The 22,223-nt window shown below is 39.6% G+C and overlaps 1 protein-coding gene across 3 annotated transcripts in view; it reads right to left on the bottom strand.

The window, feature by feature from the left end:
• Positions 1 to 22,223, bottom strand: part of GRIN3A (glutamate ionotropic receptor NMDA type subunit 3A) — a 154,347-nt gene that overhangs the window by 78,784 nt on the left and 53,340 nt on the right. For all 3 annotated transcript variants that reach the window (XM_058523678.1, XM_058523676.1, XM_058523677.1), the window contains one exon: positions 13,405 to 14,452. In XM_058523678.1, the coding sequence (XP_058379661.1) occupies positions 13,405 to 14,452 (1,048 nt within the window). The remainder of the gene's footprint in view (positions 1 to 13,404; positions 14,453 to 22,223) is intronic.

A 22,223-nucleotide genomic window follows, 5' to 3' on the forward strand; every position in this document is an offset into this window, starting at 1 on the left:
CTCGTGGCCTCCTATTTGCTACAAATACACTTTACTTTGTGAGAGAACTTCCATTGGTGTAGAGTCTTATTTAACTCACCAGGAGGCGAGCCCACTTGGTTCGGTAACAAAAATACATGGGGAAATTTTCCTTCTGGAGGAAAATTTCTTAATACAAAGAAATGGCTGTTAGAAGAATTTCAGGACCTGTGGCAGGAAGAAAGATTTGAGGTGCCTCTGATATCATTACCACCATGGGTCGCTTAACAACAGGAACACCTTCTAAGAAATGCATCGTTAGGTAATTTTGTCTTTGTGTGAGCATCGTAGAGTGTATTTACACAAACCTAGAAGGTATAGCCTACTACACATCTAGGCTCTATGCTGCTAATCTTACGGGACCACCGTCATATATGAGGTCCGTTGTTGACAGAAACATCATTATGCAGCACATAACTATATCCTAGTGGTGAGCAACCCTTTACATGAGTGCCAGGTCAGTAAAACTAAAAATGTTAGTAGAATGCTTTTACAGACTATTTTATTTTGTATAGATATTTTGTATAATCTACTTTTTTTTACTAGACAATATATATCTAGCTCAAGTTTTTTTTCTTAACAGCAACATTATATTTCAATGAAGGAATGTACCCTACTTTAACCAATCTCCCCTTAATGACTATAGATTATTTCTAGCCTTTCAACAGTATAATTTAGATTATATATCTAATATATCTCAGAGGAGATACAGACTGATGTAGTCTCTGTTCTCTTTGAACAAAATTTATGTGAGCTGAGTGGTGCCGAAGGTGGAGGGGAGTAACAGTTTGAGAGATTTAACAACGGGAAGATTAATTTGCACCGGAGTTCATACCCAGACGCTACAGCTTCATTTGGAGACTTCTAACTGCAGGTCAGGAGGAGAAAAGAAGCTGCCGTTTCACAGGGAGCAGGGCCGAGGGACAGGGCGCCATCTGCGACTGTGACAGTACGCCACAGTGGAGGTGGATGGAAGGCACTATGCAGATAAATAGCTCCTTCTTCTTAGCTTACGAAGTGCCCAGGAGGGCAGATTCTTGCGACAACACTTCCTTGGGTAGGACAGTAGTGATGATGATGGTGGGGGCGGGGTGGGACTTGATCCTTCCTGGATCTATGTCTCTCATTTCTTCATCCCATACCCAATCATATACAGTGTGTGCACAAATTCAAATGTCACAGCCTCAGCAGCAGCCTCTGCCCTTGAATCATCTTTGTGTGTGAGCAGACTAAGTCCAGGGGTGGGGAGAGGGCTGGTTGGAATAAATCAGGTTAAGGAGGACATTCTTACTGCATGTATAAATGAAACAGAGTAGGAATAATTCAGAGTCAGATATTGTTGCGTATGAATCCTTCCTCTACCATTTATTAGCTATATGGCTTTAGACAAGTTACCTAATTTCTTTTAGCCTCGTTTCCTCATCTGTATAGATACAGTAAAGTTTAAACGAGAAAAATCCATGTAAAGCAGTTAGCAGAGTCCCTGGAACATAGCAGGTACCCAATAAATGTTATTGTTATCGTTATTACTTATTGATGATATTTTCAGTTCCTGTTCCTGAAATTATATCTAGAGTCTTGTTACGAAGCTAAGTAGTTCATGTATGACCCTCAGGCTGCTGATTGATTATTTTAAACCACAGGAGATACACATATTTACATACCTACCTTCACTTACATTCTTATTTGACAATAGATTCACCTCCATTAATTCTATGTCTTCAAGTCATGCATAAAAAAAAAAACCCTAGTTCAAATATAACTTAAGGAAACATTGATAGGTCCTGTTTTGGTTGGCACTGTTAAAATTTTCTGTTGTTTGGCATTTTTTTAGGCAGCAGCTTTCTGATCAAGTGTCACGGTGAGTGTACTTCTTGAGTTTGAAAAATATTAATGGATTCTGACAAATTCTTTCTGAACTTAAGCTATGAATAACATCATATATATTTTATATATGTCTGTGCAATTGGCTGGAGCAGGCTGGTACACAGTTGCAGTTGGGAAACTGAGCCCTAACTGGCTGAGTTTCCCAGACTGGGTTCACAATGAAGCTTCCTAACTTGCCGCTGGATACACCGGTGGCTAGATCACACTTGCTCCTGATCTGATTAAGCATCAAAATGTGGAGTTGAGGCTAAATCATACAAGTCCAACATTCACCTTAATTTGTAGTGTTTGTGGAGCTAAAATATGTATTTTAGACATTAAAGGAGCCCCTTTGGGGGTTGCCTACAATTTCTTCAGACACATAGATATCTACTAAGCATGAAAATGAGATTCATCAAAGGGCAAACTATCACACTTAAATCGTATCAAATTTCTCTATCCAACACCTCAACTTTGCCCTTGGCGTCATACTACATCGCCCCCTCCTGGGGCTCTCCTTCTGTTCATTCCGTGGCATCTAGTATGAGAATGGTTTTGAATGGTTTGAATGGTTGTGAGACCAAGCAGAGGTGGCCAAAAGGAGTCCAGTAGGATAGAGGCAGAGATGGGAGCACCTCCTACCTGCATTTGGAGGATATAGCCAGGTGATTTCCACATTATGTCCAAGAGTGACCTGGAGTAGCTTAGTTCTCCCTAATTACAAATGTGTGTGTCCATTTAACCTCCAATAACCTCTTAAATAATATAAATGTCTGTGTGTGAACACAGTCGATAGACATGTATAAGGATAATTGTTTATAATTACATAAGATATATGTGAAACTATCAAACTATCAAACTTAAATCGTATCAAACTTTTAGTTATAGATGTCCTATGACATATTCATTGGTATAGAAATTATCTGTGTAAAAAGATAGTGCTTGCTAAGCAGGTTAATAATGTCAACAAAGTTGTAAGCAAATTTTCCTCTGATTTAAGAGAAGGGTTTGCAAAAATGTTGCACGTTCTCTGTTCGTATTCAAATGAAGGAAGTGATCTTAGACATTCATTAAAGCAAATCCAGCAGGGTGTCTAATTGGAAACACTTTGCTGTAGTTAGTATGAATTATTGTATCTATTTGAAAGTAATAAAGCTGCAGTTATTTAAAAAATTCTGTAAAGACACCATCTCAAAATTATTTTGGAAGTAGGTGAGGAAGTAAACAGATTACATGCTCATTTGTTCAGTTTTCCATTTATCAACCTGAATTAGCAAAGTCTTGATGGTTTTCCCAAAGTTCCCTGAATTGAAGAACATTCAGGAAGGAAAGGGAAATACTTTTTCAGCTCCTATTAAGTGACATGTACCGTGTGTCTGATCCTTACTGGACCACCAGATGTTCCTGACCTAACTCCACTATCTGCTACAGGGGACGCAGAACCACCCAGGCTGGGGCAGCACTATCTGTCTCATGTTCCCGTTCAAGGGTCCTATGTCTTTGACCCCTGGCTCAGAGATGGGCATCATGGTCTTAGGTTTTCTTTGCTTTGACGATCTCATTATATCAATCTCATGGCTCAAACACTCCAGGTCACTCCTGGATATAATTTGGAACTTACTTGGGTACACTCTCCAATTACAAGTGAGCAGTGCTCCTGCCCTCTGCCTCTATCCTATTGGACACATGTTGGTCACCTCTGCTTGTCCTCAGGGCCAGGTCCATTATTTTCCCAACACTTATCTAAATGAGTGGTTGCCTTATGGTTAGGCTCTAGGGATACAAGTACATAAGATAGATCTGGTCTCCACTCTCATGGAGTTCATAATCTAGTGGTGGACAGTAGTGATGGATGGAATCAGAGCTTCAGCTAGACAGTTCACATCCATTATCTCCTGTAATCCTCTCAAATGAGGACACAGAGGCCATGGCAAGTAACTTGTCAAACTTCACACAACTAACCTATGATTGAGGCATACATCAAACTTAGATCTGTCCAACACAGACTTTGCCCTTGATATCATTGTGCATTGCCCCTTACTGGGGCTTTCCTTCTATTCGTTCCGCAGCATCTGGTATGAGAATGGTTTTGAACGATCTTATCAAAAGTATTGATTTCAAAGTAGTCTGCAGAAGACTATACCCTGTATCCAATGATGCTGCCATTTTTCATTCATTTATTAATTGAACAACATTTACTGACTATTTACTGTCACCCAGCACTGTGAGGATCTAGTGGTAAGCAAGACACAGTGGGACAACTAACAAACAAATAGGTAACATGACAATTTCAGATGATGTTAAGTCCTATGAAGGGAATGAACTGGGTGGGAATGGAAATTTGTTTCTGAAAGTCTCTTTGGAAAGAATAGCATCTTTATGATGCAGACCCTTTACTATGGGAGTACTACTCACTGAGGAACTCGCCCTGCCTAGACTTGAAAGGCTGCAGACAGCAGCAGCGCATGTAGAGCAAACATTGCTGCTGTGACTATTGTCTCATGTCTGAATTATTCTCGTTCTTCCTTGGCTATTCTGTACTTTCTCATTACATAAATAGTATATGAACACTGTAGGAAATATGGAGTGGAAATAATAAAATAAATATTTCCTGTAGTTACACTGCTCGGATATCAGTGCTGTTAATATTGTGTTCTATTTCCTTTTAGTCACTTCTCTTTATAGTATGTACATATGTTAATTACAAAATTGGAAGGTTAGTATATGGTGTCATATTCTGACTTTTCACTTAACATTATATTTTAATTTTTGACATTTTAAAAATTCTTCAAAATCATCTCTACTGGCTAAATTTTTATAGCATGTAGGAATATTATAATGTATTAATTGTGCTAGTGTTGGACATTTACATGATTTCCAAGTTTTTGCTATTTTGAGTAAGACTGCAGTGAATCTTTGCAATAAATTGTTGTCCATATAGTAAGTTATTTCCTTTGGAGGGATTCCTAGAAGTGGAAGTGAAGGGTGAAAGGGCATGGACACTTTTAAGGCTCTTGACGCCAATGGCCAAACTGATTGATGAACATATTGTACGACTTATCCTCCCGATAGCAGGGTATCCTGGAGCCAGTCCTAATGCGCTCCCACCAAGATCAGGACCTCTCAGTAGAGAATTCCTAATTTGCTAGATAAAAGTATCATGGCATTACTGTCTCAGTTAGCATTTCTTTGATTATAAGATTTTTTATATTTGTTGGTCAATTTTATCTCTTTTCTGGATTGCTGTTGATATTCTTTATCTATTATTTAATTTTAACGTTACTTAGTGTATACCTTGCTCTCTTCCTGAAAAGATTTAAGGCGGCTTAAAGGTCACATAAGACAAGAGGCACACACTAAAATGGGACGAAGTAGGAGAAGAAACAACATGAAGCCAGGAATGATGTTTGAAATGCACACTGCAATGACAATAAATCTATTAGTGGGCAAGACATTTGCCTCCAAGCTCTCTAGAAGTTAGCTGAGAAAGACAATCTTGCCATTTACCAGTTCGCATTGACAATGAGAAAGAGAGAGAGACAGGAAAAGAGAAAGAAAAAGAGAAAGAGAGAAAGAGAACTAACTGTTCAAGATAAATATAATTAATATTGGTATTAAAATCTGATAAGACTTTTAATTATTTTTATTATTATTTTGTGCCCCCTAGGTGTCAGATACCATGCAAGTTGCTTTACTTGGATTATTTAATTTCCATGACTACTTAATAGGGAGAGGTTCTATATTAACATTGTTTACAACACTGCCTGGCATATGAGAGTAGTCAATGAGTATTAGCTTTTCTGTTATTATTATTAATATTAAATATTTCAATATCTAGAAGAACAAATCCCAAATCCCTTGAATCTTTTATTTTTTTATATTAACTTTAATATATATATTTTAGAAGATTCAGCAACAAACAACTAAAAAAAAAGTCCTTTGGGATTTTGATTGAAATTTCTTTACACCTACAAACTAACCAAAGGAAAATTTGACATCTTTAAATATTCAGTCTTTCAATTTGGTATTATGGCAGTTTGCGTGTGTGTGTTTATTTATTTGTTATCAAAACAGCTTTATTGAGATATAATTCGCATACCATACAGTCCACCCATTTAAAGTGTGTAATTCGATGGTTTTTAGTATATTCACAAGATATGTGCAACTTTCAGCACATTAAATTTTTTATCCAAACCATCCTTTATGTTTTGTACATTAAAAATTGTTTTAACACAGTTCTTATAGAGGACACTTCCCTGATCTATTATGAATTTCTGTTGCCAAAGCAAATGGGGTGTTTCTTTTATTATGTTTTCTATCTGTAAGTACATGGAGCCCATGGGAAGTGCAGTGCTCCTCAGACTACAGCATTTCTTGGATATTTCTTCTTTTGAGAAATTTTCTCTCTAGAATATCTGGTGATCAAAATCCTCTACCTTATTACTTGTCCTGTTCTTGTTCCCCCTTCCTTGGCTTTCCAGTCTCATAGCTCATGACGAGGTGATCACGACTGCACCCCTCTCCCTCCAGTCTCAGGGCTTCTGCACACGCTGCCCCATCACTCTGAGATGCTCTTCTCCTACCACCCTCCCAACTGCCTTTAGCTCATTTACATCCTTCACATCTCAGCCAGCCTTACTTTCCTCAAGGGGTGGGCGTGGGGGGGTGCTTCTCTGATTTTCCATTCAGATCAGGTCTCCTGTGAGGCTCTCAGATCCTGTTGTATTTTCCTTTACAGTAACTTACCACAGTTTAAATCATCAGCTGATTTATGTGCTCCCTTGAGTAATGTCTTTCTTTCCCACTAAACTCCGTGTTGCAAGGACAGTGTCTTGCTCACTACTAAATTCCCAGCCGCCTAGCTTGGTGCCTGGAGCAGAAGTTGCCGTTATTGGATGAATTAAAGAAAGAACGAATGAATGGTTTGGCGTAGTTCAGTTTTCTTTCCTCTCATCTCAAACCCCATTTTCAGTGTCTTGTTTGCTCTGGAGTTCTGGCACCCTTCCCTCCTTCAAGGCCAGCTTTTATTATATGAATTCATATGTTTTATTGGGCAGCCACATGCTGTTATATGAAGATCAATAAAGGTGGTTTTTATTATTTGGGGAAATGCTTATCATTTCCTACTAGGGCTATGTGAGTGGCCTTTACTTTAATATTTCTGGTTAAAGTTTGCTTTTGCCTTCACAGCAGGGCTATTTAATTTTTAATATTTACTTGAATGTTCACCAGGACTGTTTTTCTAAAGCAGCACCATCATTTGCCTGTACAAAAATGACACTAGCCTCCTATTCCCTCTAACGAGCTGACATTTTTTTCGATATTAGAGACACAGGGCTAAAACCGTATTTTATGTGAGAAGCTGGAAAAGAAGAACTAGAAAGTTCACTAAAATCAGCAAATAGCTCATTTGGAAAGCGCATGTAACCTCTCAGCTGGGCCAATTCAACTCTATGAGAGGAGGCAGGGCTTTATTTTTCCATGTAATTTACGATTTATGAAGTGATTTTTTCATCTTGTCTTATATCTCAGCAGACTGGATGTCAGTGGCTGGAAGGTTCTAAGAATGCCCAGGTCTACGTCTTAGATCATAGACCCAGATGAAGACATTGCTGGATATAAATAATACTGCAGTTTCTATTCACCTGTCAATCATCCCAAAATGCTAAGAGGAAATGACTTTGGATGATGAGGCAATGGGTGCTTGCTCCCATCTGTCTACTCTCCTCTGTTTTCTGCATTGCCTATAATGCATAGTGCTAGCTTTATGTCAGAGAAATACTCATATAAGCTCTAGTAAAAATATCACTCATAAATTCTTGCTTTCATGGTCTCATGCTTCAAGAGCCCACCTGCTCTGAAGCATGGAGCTTGCTTCCCAGAAGAGTTGGTGGGAGGCTGTGAGAAGTTACATATATTACTTTTAGTGTAAAATAAATTATTCGGGCAAAAATAGTTTAGTTAAGTGAGGATAGAACCAGTCTCTTGAATTTCACTTGCACAGCAGGCCAGTCCCTCTCCCTGGGGTTATCTGTAGGAGCAGCCAGCAACAAGATTATTTCTTCCCTCCAACCCTCTGTCAGAAAAAATCAAAGTATTCCAACCTGGCTTGGCTGCTGCAACATGGAGTGAATCATAAATTGGTCTGTCCTGCACAGCCTTTTGCTTTTAATTTTATTTCTGATTCAGAGTAGTTGGTTGAAGCCAGTGAATCTCAACTCTGAAATGGTGATAAAATGTTTACATTTTAACTCTTAATATTTTATTAATTGTGTTAAATTTATAGCCAGCATGCTAATCAATTACGATCAAGAAGAAAAATGGAGCTATTACATTCATTGTAAGTTATCTGATATCATGGTTACAGCTACTTATGCAACCAGGACTCAATTTACTGATGGATTGTGTATTAATACAGACCACAAATCTCATTTTTTTTTTTTTTTTGTGAGGAAGATCAGCCCTGTGCTAATATCTGCCAATCCTCCTCTTCTTTTGCTGAGGAAGACTGGCCCTGGGCTAACATCCACACCCATCTTCCTCCACTTTACATGGGATGCCGCCACAGCATGGCTTGCCAAGCGGTGCCTCAGTGCACGCCCGGGATCTGAACCAGTGAACTCCAGGCCGCCGCAGAGGAGCGCGCGCACTTAACCGCCTGCGCCACCGGGCTGGCCCCACAAATCTCACTTTTTAAGTCAATAGGTTTTCATCCAAACACATTTTCCCATAGGAATATTTTATAAGTGGTGTTTAGATTCCAAGACTGATAACAAAAAAACCACAGAAAAAATTTGGGGCTAGAAATAAAAATTATTTACCCAAAAAATAAGAAAGCGCTATTATTATAATTTAAAATATTATATGCAACAGAAAAGTAGTTTTGAGGAAAGGGTAGATGGAACTTTTGGGATTTGGGGTGCTTGGATGGCCTCTAAGAGCTAAAGACATCAATTCCTAGGAGCACATTTCTTAAGAAAATGCTTCTAGGGAAGTCTGGGAGTTATTATTCTCAAAGTTTTCAGGCACACGATTAGAACATGGGGAGATTATCCCGAGATGACTAAAGAAGAGTCAGAGAAGGGAAGGAGGGAGGTGTTCAAAAGCATTAATGTGGAGGCACAGGGAAATGTGAATTAGCAGAGCCGTGAGTAGTGAAAATAGGATGAAAATGGCAGCATGGTATAATGGAAGTGTCCTAATATCCGGTGGGTGAGGAGGATGAAAGGAGATGAAAAGAAACGGGACAGACTGTGAGTCAGGGGTGAAGAATCTTCAGAGTGTGACCAATATTCCACATATGTCACTTCTCATTCAGATTTAGGGGATTTTCATTTACAGCAGAAAAACAAACATCCCCAGAGAGCCACAGGAGATCTGTGACTTCTATGGTATGTTTTCACTTATCAGAACTAAAATGCTATCAAGTGAATTCGAAAAATCAAAATGGAACTTCGAAAAATACTGGAAAAAAGCAAACCAAATCAAATCAATTTCATCAGACTTTAAATCACACACACACACACACGCACACACACTTGCTAATTCTCATGGTTTGGACTGCGAAGTGATCAGCCTTTGGGAGGTCTGATAACTACTGGCAAGATGCTAGACATGGCAAGTGGGACAATATCAGTCTTCATCTGAAGAAGTCAAAATTCAATCAATAGAGGGGCGTTCAAGGGCCTGCATGACTTTGCTACGGGGCATCTTTATCTCCTTATCTTCCACCTCATCTCTCCACAAATCCTCTACTGCAATACCTTGCCAATTCTTTACTACGCCTGTTGCTTTCCTTCAAACAGCATTTTTTCTCCTGACCACCTTCTCCCTTGGGGATCTTATACTCCCCAAGGGCTTTAATACACTGCAGCACCTCTCTGTCTGGATTCCCACTAGTTTCCGTCTCACTCCTGAACTCTGGCTCCATGTTTCCACATGCCTGCTGGATTTCACCTGGATGTCCAAAACAGACTTTGAGATGCCATGTATGAAATTGAACTGATCACCATATTTTCTAGCCCATAAACTGCCTTTTCTGCTTCCTTGAATGACATTATCAGACACTCAGGTCTGCAACTCTGAAGATGTGAGTGTTTGTCGTCTCTCACACCCGATTAATTGCCAAGTCCTATTGATTTGATCACCATAATATTTCTTGCACCCTTTCTTCTTTCTATCAGTCACTATAGCTATAACTTCAACTCCACTCATTGTCTTTCTCTTCTAATCTTGTTTACATGCTGCTGCCGAAGCAACCATCCCAAATGGATGCTCCTCTATGCTATTCCATTGTTCAAAAATCTCAATGGATCTTTACTGTCAAATGTCCACTCTTCTTAGCCTGATGTCAAAGATCCTCTTATCTTAACTGAACTTAATTTTCACACTTGGATCTCACCTCCTCCCTTCATGTAACATGTGCTGCGGCTAAGTTGAACTCCTCAAGATACCCTGACTGCACCTTATACTTTCCACCACCAAGTAGTTCATTCTGTTCCTTTGCTTGGAATGTCCATTCTTCCTGCCTTGATGCACATGTCCAATTTCCAAGTAGTCTTCAAGAATAAACACATTATTATCTTGTTAATTAAGCTTTTCCTTTATGCACTAAGTTTAAGGTGATAGTCCTTTCCTTGAACTTTGACAGTATTCCGTTTGTTTCTAAACTTTGGCATGTTTATAACTTTCTAAGTTATTTTCTCCCCTACTTGGCTTATTTACTTCTGAATTTCTCCATATCATTTAGTGTAAAGATACAGTCCCTCAAAGAATTTAGCACTGGTAGGAGAGAAAAATGCTAATGTGAGTAACTGCAATATATTTAAGAATGAATACTGGGGCTGGCCCTGTGTCATTATGGTTAAAGTTTGGCATGTTCTGCTTCGGTGGCCTGGGTTCATGGGTTCAGATCCCATGCGCAGACTTACACCACTTGTCAGCCGTGCAGCAGCGGCCAACCACATACAAAATAGAAGAAGACTGGCACAGATGTTAGCTCAGGGCTAATCTTCCTCAAGCAAAAAAAGAGGAGGATTGGCCACAGATGTTAGGTCAGGGCTGATCTTCCTCAAGCAAAAAAAGAGGAGGATTGGCCACAGATGTTAGCTCAGGGCCAGTTTTCCTCAGTGAAAAAAAAAAAGAATGAATGCTGAGTGACTGAAAGGGTATGAAATTATTTTGAGCTATCTCCTTGCAGAAGGGTGAAGACATTATGTAGTTTGCATAATTCTACATATCTGGATAAAAACTGAACAATTCTGTCACCAATATTATTTGCCAAAAGTCCAGATGTCGAGGATTGCTTAAACGAAAAACATAGGTTTCTTTATTAAAAAAAAACTTAAATGAGAGACTTTAATATAGAAACAACACTGGGAGAGACATATACATTTTTAGGAACCTTAGTGGAAATTCATTTATTATCTCACGTTTAAAATAGTTTAGATTTAGGCTTGTCTCACTTCATGAAGAACTTACCAGCTGTAACAGAAAGTTGGCTTTGTCTTGTTCAGCTCACTTTGTCTTGTGAACTGGGTTAGATTTATAAAAATTTCACCTTTTTATTGTGGTGGAGTTGGGGATAGAATAATTGTTTCTTTTTGCTTAAAAAATTGTTTTACTGCAGTGCATGCTTTATCTTTATAATTTTCTTTTTAATCCCCTAAAATAAGCATTGTTTCAGGTTTCTCATGCATAGCATCCATGACTTAATTTTGTCAATCTCTGGTTCCGATTAATGAAACTCTAGCAGTATTGTGTTCACCTTTTTACATAAGATAATGGTCTGGAATCTTCACAACAGGCACATACTAGATTGTTTTTGGTACTAGATTGAACTGAATGGTTTCCACTTTGAGTTTGTAATTTAAGCGTCACATTGGCAAGATTCTTGCAAAAAATTTGAGTAAGCCTCTGTTGTGATGGTGAACCTTTGAGAGAACTACAGGCCTACTGGGACAAAGAATAAACAGAGGCTGCTAATACTGGTGCAGAGTGTGCACGCTTAAGTATCACCAAAATCTCTCTTTAGGGTGACACATTTATTTACGCTACAGAACTCTTTTGTGTTCACTGAATTCCAGTTCATAACCTAAAGCCCTGAGTGTTCATTAAGAAGCAATGCAATTCCTTGCCTAGTTACTGAGCCATTGTTTGTTGAACCTTTTCATGAGGTTCATGTCACTTACCAGGAGTTTGCTGTGTATGGGTCAAATTTCTCATGCTCATTTGTTTGCAGAACAGATCTTATATCCTAATACAAACCATTTTATGAGAATTCTCTAAAGCTGCCACCAACTCTCTGGGACACTCTATCATTTGATAAAGACTGTTGTAAATGTCCTATTTGTTGATGCTCTATGAGATTGATTTTTAATGATTAATAGAAATTTATAGTGCATGGTTCAATACATTTAGACTTGGTGTGAAAAGGAGTATTTTAAAAGGCATGATGAGTGTTTCACAATTTGAGCTTAGCTCAAGTTGCTTTAAACATAGTGTGTCCTGGGTATGCCCATTGAATTGCAGCTTTCTTCAGTCTCTCCCTGGTGGGTCCTATGCATTGGAACACACTTGTGCTCTGGATCTGCATTCTGTTCCCCATCAGGACTGTAGGGCTCCCTTGAGCCCTATTCCAATTGCCTTGAGCTTTGACAGCCCCCTCCTCTCTACTGCCACCAGGTTAGAATAGAATAGGTTCTCCATAACCCCATTCACTGAAAGGGGTTCTGTTTCCATCCAGAGAGAACACAGACACGGCTGTCCTTACTTGAGTATCACCACTGCTTTACCTGTTTACCTAAACTCGACCTTCCACCTCCCTTCTACTCTTAGGATCAGATGTCTAGGATATTAAAGGTGGCCTAGAATAAATAAAATTTTCTTGAATGTCCTTGGACATGGTAATGTGACTGTTGGCACCCTCCCCCCAACCCAAAGGGGCCAGCTGTACAGCTTTCCTTACTCTACAAGCACACCCTGTTCTTAGCTAATCCTGCCAACTCAGTTAGCTTGGTACTCCTTGTTCTATACGCATTGAGTTCTCTAGCATTTGACTTTGGGTGCTTATGATAAAATGTTAGTTCTTTCCTGTTTATTATTTTTTAGTGGTAAAAAAAGATTCTTTACTATTTAAAATATGGATCCCACTATTTATTTCCATTCATTCCCAAGAGAAGTAATTAATCAATTTTTGAAGTCTGCTTTAGGTGAAAATTCTTTGTAATACTATTCCCTGATAGCCATTTTGTCAGACAGCCAAACAACACAAGGAAAAACTGCACTAATAGCTGTTTCTACCAGAAAGACTTTCTCTAGAACAAACCCGTCACTTTTTGTGTTTCATTTAATAAAACAATGAAATATTGAGTTCAACCAGGCAGCAGACTTTTGGACTAGTCTCAATAGATGGCTGAGAGAATATTCTTGTGTTAGATGAATGAATATAGACATACTACAGACACAATACATGGAGTTATAATGGACCATAAAGAAAACTATAGTAAAAAGAAGTATTACCTTGGGGTCATGTATTCCAGAAAGCTCTTCATAGATCTTCTCACCTACCATGACAGCAGCCAAGTTTGCCGTGTATGTAGAAAGGCAAAACATACAGAAAATGGCCCAAATGTTCATTAGAAACCTTCCAGTCCAACATTTTGGGGGTTTGATGGCTACTGTTCTACCAAATAAGAGGGCATAACAGACATTCAAGGCTGAAGAGAAGGAGAAGACTTTACTTCTATTCCGCCCCTTGGGAGTCATACCAAAAGGGCTCTTCCATTCATATAAAGTGAGGAAGATGGCAGTGATGTGCAGAGCCACAAAAATCCCCAGCCACATGGTCCAGTGGAGGGGCCACATGAAGGCTCCGATGGGAGCTGCTGTGTCTCGAGTCCTCACTAAGATGCCCAAGCTGGTGGAGAAGAAAGGACTGGTGAAATCTATCACCTGGCTTCGTGCAGTATTGATGCTGAAGGAAGTAACTGCCATGTGGGCTGACCCACTCAGGAGATCACCCACCAGCCCAGTCCAGTGCCCATTTTTCCAGGCTCCATACTTGCCATCCCCAACAATATAGAGGTCAAAGTCAAAGTTCATGTCTTCTGCTAGCTTTTCCAGAAGATCAATGCAATATCCGTAGCAGCACTTCTTGAATTTGATGGGCACTGTATCATTACCACTATGGAGGCTGCTAAAAAGGCTGTCCAATATGGAAGAGTCATTAGTCATGGGGTCTAGACAGAGCTGGCCAGCAGGGCACAAGCCTTCATCATCTACCTTCCGTGTGAAGACAAACGGATGCTCGATCAGGGTAACCACTCTCAAGTGTAGCTTACTTGGATGTTGGAAGCGGGTTTTGTGCCTCTGGGCCTGCTCTGGCCATATTTCATAGTCCATGACAACCTTTCCCCGCTGCCAGCTGCCCAAGCGGGTCCACATTGGCTTTCCCATGGGGTCGTGTTGCAGATTCCAGATGAAAAAGTTGTTTTCTGAGCTGATGATAGAGGAACCTTTTACTTTGATGGAACCACTGAGGCCTCTGAAGGTAGTGTTGGCGAGAAACCTGGCAAAGAGGAGCAAAGGCATAACAGTAAGGAAGAGAGGTAAGGCCAAAAACAGGAAGCAGTGCTCACCTTTGCTTCTCTGTCTTAGTAAAAAGAAACTCTAATCTTTTTTAAAAAAGGCATTGCCTATATTTTCTTCAGGAATTAATAAGCTGCAGTCTTTCTAGAAGAGTCTTATTTCATTGAGCGAATGAGATCTCACCCTCAGGTTCTAACACCCGGGCTAGGTGTTTGGCTCTTGGTCTTACTCCAAATCTCTTTATTCCTGGTTAAGGGATACGTTAATTGTTTTCTGTTGTAAACTGTTAATTATATATTCTCACAACTTTCCAAGCTAAGGACATGTCATATTTCTATGGTTCGCTACATACAATTGCAACTGAATCAGCTCAATAAACATTTTTTGGTGCGAGGAATGAGTTTTAATAAGTATGCATATACTTTTATAATTGTTTAAGAATTGCATTCATAATTCTAGAAAACAGGCAAAACATTGCTACCAATGTTTCTCTTTGTAGAATGGAAAAAATCAACATATCTGTCCCCAGGAGGCCAGTCAAAGCTGCCTGCTGGATATCGTCCATGGAACAAACAGAAAGATGATACATAGAATGGCAGTTCTCAGGATGGCCTCAGGCTACCCTCCCTCTAAGTCATTAGAGAAAAACAATTGGCTCTGACCTAGAGAGAGCTTCTGCTAGAAGTCAAAGAAAGGAAAATTACCAACTGAATGATATACTCATTCCTAACCCTGTGAACCAAGGCACTATCTGATGTCCTGATATGGGTGAGACAGGAAAATGCTTGGTCGGAGGCTCTGTTTTTCTTGAGTCTGGGAGGATAAGACAATGAGAGGTAACATGAGAGTTTGTGACACCTCTGTACTCTTAATTATGGCCTTGTGTCAGGATAAAAGCACAGACTTGAATATCAGACACCTCTGTGTTTGAATTGGTCCAGCCACTGTCTGGCATTGTCTTTGGACAATTTACTAAACTCTAAGCTTCAGTTTTGTCATCAGCAAAATGGGGAAAATAATACTTCCTCCATCACAAGCATTGGAGATAAGGCCTGTGAAGCACATCCGACATCTTCTGACACAGAACAAATATTCCAGATACGGCAGCTACTCTTCAATGTCATTCAAGTTTTTCAATCAAGGCTACCCCCAGGTCACTTTCCCAAGTCTTTTAATAGTAACTTTCTAGTTGGAGATGTGAAGTACTACATTATGATAAACTCATAGAGGGTACTCAAGACACATTTCAAATGAAAAAGAATTAGCTTGAAATGTGGAATGTAACACAGATTTTTTTGTGTGTGTGTGAGGAAGATCAGCCCTGAGCTAACATCCATGCCAATCCTCCTCTTTTTGCTGAGGAAGACTGGCCCTGAGCTAACATCTATTGCCAATCCTCCTCCTTTTTTTCCTCCTTTTCTCCCCAAAGCCCCAGTAGATAGTTATATGTCATAGTTGCACATCTTTCTAGTTGCTGTATGTGGGACGCCACCTCAGCATGGCCAGACAAGTGGTGCGTTGGTGCGTGCCTGGGATCCGAACCTGGGCCACCAGGAAAGGAGCGTGCACACTTAACTGCTAAGCCACGGGGCCAGCCCCCGTAACACAGATTTTTTTGAGGAATCAGATGATGTGAGTCTAGGCTCTGTAGGGGATCAGAATTTGCCACCCCAAAATGTGTCTCTTTGACTTGATTATTTTAAGAACAAAAGACTCTGAAACAAACTTTGACCTTCCCCCAACTGCCTAAAAGAATTTGAGATAGAAGCCCTGTTCCAGGAAGAGCTAATACCATAGATAATTATAGTATAATATAAACTAGGTGCAATAAACAGGGAGGAACCTACAAGGCCCATTTGATCAAAGTCTTCTCCATCTATCATTGTCTTTGCAAGGCATAGTTAACATTTGTTTATCAAACATTTACTTTTCCATCTCCATGTAAATTGCCTTCCTCCCCTTTAAAGTCCCAAACCACTACCCCCAACATCCTTCTTTGTCCTTAGCTGAAGATGGTATTTAAGGTAATGGCTTCTGCCATTTTGGCGAGTTACTCAGATTTCCTGGGTTTCTCCCATGTATAGATGTTATTAAACTTTCTTTGATTTTCTCCCATTATTCTATCTCATGTCAATTTAATTCTTAGACTAGCCAGAAGGACCAAGAAAGTAGAGGAATAGTTCTCGCCTACAGCTCTCAGCAAAACACATTCATCCACTGCCCGCCACAAACATTACTCAGTAATTTACAAATGCAAATACAAGTAGTAAGAAGTTATGCTGCCACAGAAGGGACATAGAAAAATCTGAGACTGTGAAGGATGTATTCATTTTCATTAGCAATATAAACATAAATCACATTTGAAGATGCTACTATCGCTAAATGCAATGAAACTACTCATTTTGGTAGATTGCGGGTAGTGGTAATTATTCATGTTAGCACTCCTCAGTGGGACTCTACCACTTAAAATGAATCCAATTTTGCAACAAGTAATGAAGTCTCAGTTATCTTAGGCTTTAAAACAGTTTTCTGCTTCTTTAGAGAAGTAGGGAGCCAAATCATTAAAATATACAGATTAATCAATTGATAATTACCTAGGTACTATAAAGGAAGGATGACTACAATTGTGTTTCTGATGAGCTACTTATGTTTAGATTTGTTAAGACACACATACATGCACCTCCCCTGTGTCCCCCCGTGACCCCACTTGCACTTACTGACATAGCCTGGGCAATAAAATGGTTAGTAATAAATAGGTAATTTCATTTGGTTAATTTAGTGATCAGGAAAGTAAAGTTAAAGTTGTAGAAAGAGAAGCCCTTCATTATTTTAAGAATATTTGGGGCTTAATGACTATAAATTTTAACTGGATGGACCCTTGAAAGACTACTACTGAATAAACATATACTTAAAAAAATTTCTAGTACCTCAGAAAAGAAGGTACTAGAAGTCTTCAGAAATCTTTCAGAGATCATATAAGTCCTTCATTCCAGTAAAACCATTTCTCTTTATCAGTGTCAGATAACATTCAAGATGGCCATGACCGAAGGACAATGCTCAGTTGTCTTTGAGGCATTCATTTGTCACAGAAAGGCCAATCAATCAGGATCTAAATGTCTTCAATTTCCCCAGACAAGAAAATCCAGTGCTTGTTCCACTCTGCAATTGGCACCAAGAAATTGGGTCTCAGAGAATCCCCATTTATGACAGATTATTTCTTTCTCTTTTATTTTCAGTTTTGCAGTGAGCATAAATTAAAATAATCTCATTGATAGCTTTCAGTTATAGTCACACTTCACATTCTTTGTAATGTAATGACAATGAGTAGCATAGCTTCAATGCTTACTATGTTAATTAAAAGATTAAAAGGTTGTGAGCCAGCCCTGATGGCCCAGCAGGTAAAGTTCAGTGTGCTCTGCTTCGGCGGCCTGGGTTCCATTCCAGGGCACGGAACCACACCACTCATCTGTCAGTAGCCATGCTATGGCGGTGGCTCACATAGAAGAACTAGAAGGACTTACAACTATAATATACAATTATGTACTGGGGCTTTGGGGAGGAAAAAAAAAAGAGAGGAAGATTGGCAACAGATGTTAGCTCAGAGTGAATCTTTCCCAGCAAAAAAACAAAATTAAAAGAAAAAAGATTTAAAGGTTGAAATCATAGTTTCCCTTAAATCGAATTCCACCCTGTTGATTTTTATCTTGCCCTGGACTCTTCTCTGATGAACAAGAAAAAGAAAAATCAAGAATAACTTTATTGGCAAGATAAACTGATACGAATGCCAGGCATTGGTCTTAGGACTAGAGTTGTAGAGATGAAAGACACATTCACTGTTCGCAAGGAGCTCAAAGTCTAGTAATGAGAAGAAAGAAAATGAGCAGGCAATTCTAAACCAGGGTAATGAGCGTCATAATACAGGTAAACCTGGGTGTCATTGGAACAGAGAGCAGCGACATTTTACTCTAGGGGTGACAAGGAAGGCTTCTTAGAGGAAGAAGTGCCAGAGCTGAGACTTGAAGAAGGAATTATAGTTAGCCAGGCAGAGAAGCTGGGGACTGATGCATGTGCAAAAGCCAGAGACAGAGAGTGCAGCTGCCTGATGACAAGCAGTGAGAAATAAGGCTGGAGATGAGGGTGGGAAATGAATTACAAAAGGTCTGAGGCCAAGATGAATGCAACGGAGAACATTGAGGGTATTTATTTCATCTGGGGAGGGACAGGATCATCAGATTTGATTTTAGAAAAAAATTTTGTCCTGCTAGCTATATAGGAAATGGTTTGGAAGGAGGAGGGGCCTGAGCACAATTTCTTATATGAGGAATAATGCTCCTTCCCTCCTCTTGCTTCCTCTCTTCCTGTCTCTCTGCTTGTTTCACAAGGGGCTTAAAGCGGCAAGGCTAGGGAAATAGTAGTAGAAGTGGAGAGAAGATGGTATAATCAAGAGATATGTAGTTTCAAAAAGAAAAATAGTGATTTTTAAGAGGGCCAAATGCACAGGGTTGGATTTAGTTCACAAACCATACTAAGAATGTGTAAAACTCGGCTCAATGGAATGTCATATACATAAGACCTGGAGTATTTAGTTGAATATCAGCTGAAAGTGAGCCCATAGAGCAGTGTGGGTATAAAAAAGGAGAAGAGTAATCTTAAATTCTTTTAATAGAAATTTAGAGCCTGGATCACAGGGACCAATAATACCACCACACTCCGTGCTCATCACACTGCTGCTCCAGTCTAGATATGAATTCTAAATAAATCTTCCAGATTCAGGAATGTTATGAGGAAAGTAAGGAGGTGGAAAATGTAACAGGGAGTGGTAAGCATAACAATCTGATTGGAGAGCAGGGCAGAAAAATATGAGAAAATAATATAGGAAAAGCAGATTGCAACAAGTCTATAGAGGATTCACATGTCCATTTTCTATTTTTGGTGAGGAAGATTAGCCCTGAGCTAACATCTGTTGCCAATCCTCCTCTTTTTGCTGAGGAAGATTGGCCCTGGGCTGACATCTGTGTCCATCTTCTTCTACCTTATATGTGGGACACCTGCCACAGCATGGCTTGATAAGTGGTGCGTAGGTCCATACCCGGGATCTTAACCTGAGAACACCAGGCCGCCAAAGTGAAGCACACGAACTTAACCACTATGCCACAGGGCCGACCCCCACATGTCCTTTTTTTGAGATTGGATTTTATTTAATTGGAAAAGGGGAGCTGTGCAGATTTCTGAGCAAACTAATGATATAACCAGAGGTCTGCATCTGCAATATTGATCTGGAAACAGGTAAAATGTATATACAAGAAGGAAGAGATGGTGACCAGGAGACCACCCAGAAGAATATGACAATAGCTTTGTCATGGTACGATAAGGGCCTGGACCTCACTCTGTAATTGAGAACCTAGTTTAGCACTGGGCCTTGTGCATAGTGAGTGTTTAACAAAGCAGTTCAGGTATACATCTTCTTTATCAGCAAATCTCCTAAGATACCACTCTGCTTGAAAGAATGAAGCTCATTAGTTAATTTGCATGGAGATAACTTATTACTTTAAAGTAACAGCTCCCACTTACGTCACTAATGAAGAATATGTGTTGATTTGTATAGAAGCCAAGATAAAACTTGTACTTCTTTGCAAATTTATGTAAAAAATGTTTTTGAACCAGTTCACAGTATAAACAAGATCAGTGTTTAACATATTTTAGATATATATTTGAAGCCACATTTGCACACAAAACTTGACATACTAATTAAAGAATTTTCTTATTCATTAAGACAAATGAACAAAGATGTTTACAAAACAATACATATCCATTCAATCATTTATTCATTCAACAGTACTCACTAGGTGCCAGGCAATGTTCTAGGTGCTGGAGGATATGGTAGTGAACAAAACAAACAAAAATCTATGAAGCTTATATTCTACTGAAGGAGACAGAATAAATATGATAAACAGGTAATTTACATGGGATGTTAGTGCTAAGTGCAAAGAGGAAACATAAAACAGAATATGGAGATAAGATATGTCAGGGTTGGTAGTCAGTGGGGTGAAATTTCAGAGTAGGGAGGCCAGGAAAGGCCTCTCTGAGAAAGTGATATTTGAGGAAAAAGCTGAAGAAAGGAAAGGCGCTAACCAGGAAGATATCTGAGGAAAGAACATTCCGTGGTATAGGGAGCAACAAATCCAACATCCTTGAAGTGGGACTGTGTCTGGTATGTTTGAGGAATAGCTAAGGGAGTGAGGGGCAGGAGAGTTGAAAACGAGGGCAGAGAAGACTTAAGCGGAGTGGGAGGTGGGGAAAAGAGGATCTTGTAGGTCATTGTAAGGACTTGGTTTCTTCTCTACATGAGCTGGAAAGCCATTGGTGGGTTTTGAGCAGAGAAGTGATACAATATGATTTACATTTTAACAGGCTCATCACAGTGCTGTGTTGAGAATGGACTAAAGAGAAGCAAGAGCAGAAGCAGAAAGACCAGTTAGGAGGCTGTTTCAAACACCCAGAGTGAAAGGGATGGGAGTTTGAACTGAGGTGGTGGCTGTAGAGGGGGGAAGAACTAGTCAGATCTTGATATATTTTGAAGGTGGAACTGACAGGATTTGCTGATGGCTCAGATATGGTTGCTAGGAAAAGGAGAGGCAAGGATGACACCGAAGTCTTTGCTCTGAGCAATTGGAAGGATGGGGTTGCCATTAATTGAGATAAAGACAACTGTAGAGAATCAGGTTTGAGGTAGGTGAGAACTACCAGGAGTTCAGTTTGCTAATGTTAAGTTAGAGATAACTGATAGACATCCAAATGGAAATGCCAAGTAGGTAGTGGGAGATTGTCTGGAGTTCAGGAATAAGGTCTGGACTGGAGATACAAATTTGGGAGCCACCACTCTACACATGGTATTTAAGGAGACAAAATGGGATCACAATGTCAGTAACTGCAGATGAGAAGAAGTCCAAGGAATAAGTCGGGGGCACTCCAACATTGGGAAGGTGAGGTGAGGAAGAACTAGCAAAGGAAACTGAAGTAACCAGAGATATAGGGGAAAAGCAGGCTGTGTTGTGGTCTAGAAGCCAAGAAAAAAAGATGTTTTAAGGAGAGGACAGTGATCCACTGTGTCAAAAGCTTCTAACAGATCAAATACAAGGACTGAGAACTGACCATTGGCTTTAGAAATACATAGGCCACTGGTGACTTCAGTGAAGTGTTGCAGCCTAATGCTTCAAGGGAGAATGGGGAGAGAGAAGTTGGAGATAAGTCTTTAGTGGGTTATGCTGTAAAGAGAAGGAGAAAAATGGAATAGCGGTGGAGGGGAAAAATCAAGTAAATGTGTGTGTGTATAAATGTATACATGTGTATGTATAACGTGTATATATATATATATATATATACACATATATATATATATATAATAAGCACAAACTTTTATGCTGATGGGAATGATCCAGAAAAAATAGAAACATTGTTGATGTAGGAGAGAAGAGGGAGAGTTCCTGGGACAATGCCCTTGAGGGCCAAAAGAGATTGTGCTCTAAAGTGCAAGTGGGAGTGTCACACTTTAGAGAGGTGCACGGACACGAGAGAGAAGGCAGAGAGAATATAGAACCCAGAGACAAGCAGATGGGGGGATGTGGGCAAGAGAGCTGGTGGAAGTTCTCCTCTGATTGCTTTACCTCTTTTTATAGCATTTAAAAAGTAAATTGTAGATCTCGTTATACTCTCCCACTATATAATTCACTTGAGAAAAGTTTTATTGTATT

The sequence above is a fragment of the Diceros bicornis genome, chromosome 28, assembly GCF_020826845.1.
Source record: "Diceros bicornis minor isolate mBicDic1 chromosome 28, mDicBic1.mat.cur, whole genome shotgun sequence".
In the NCBI taxonomy this organism is placed as follows: domain Eukaryota; kingdom Metazoa; phylum Chordata; class Mammalia; order Perissodactyla; family Rhinocerotidae; genus Diceros; species Diceros bicornis.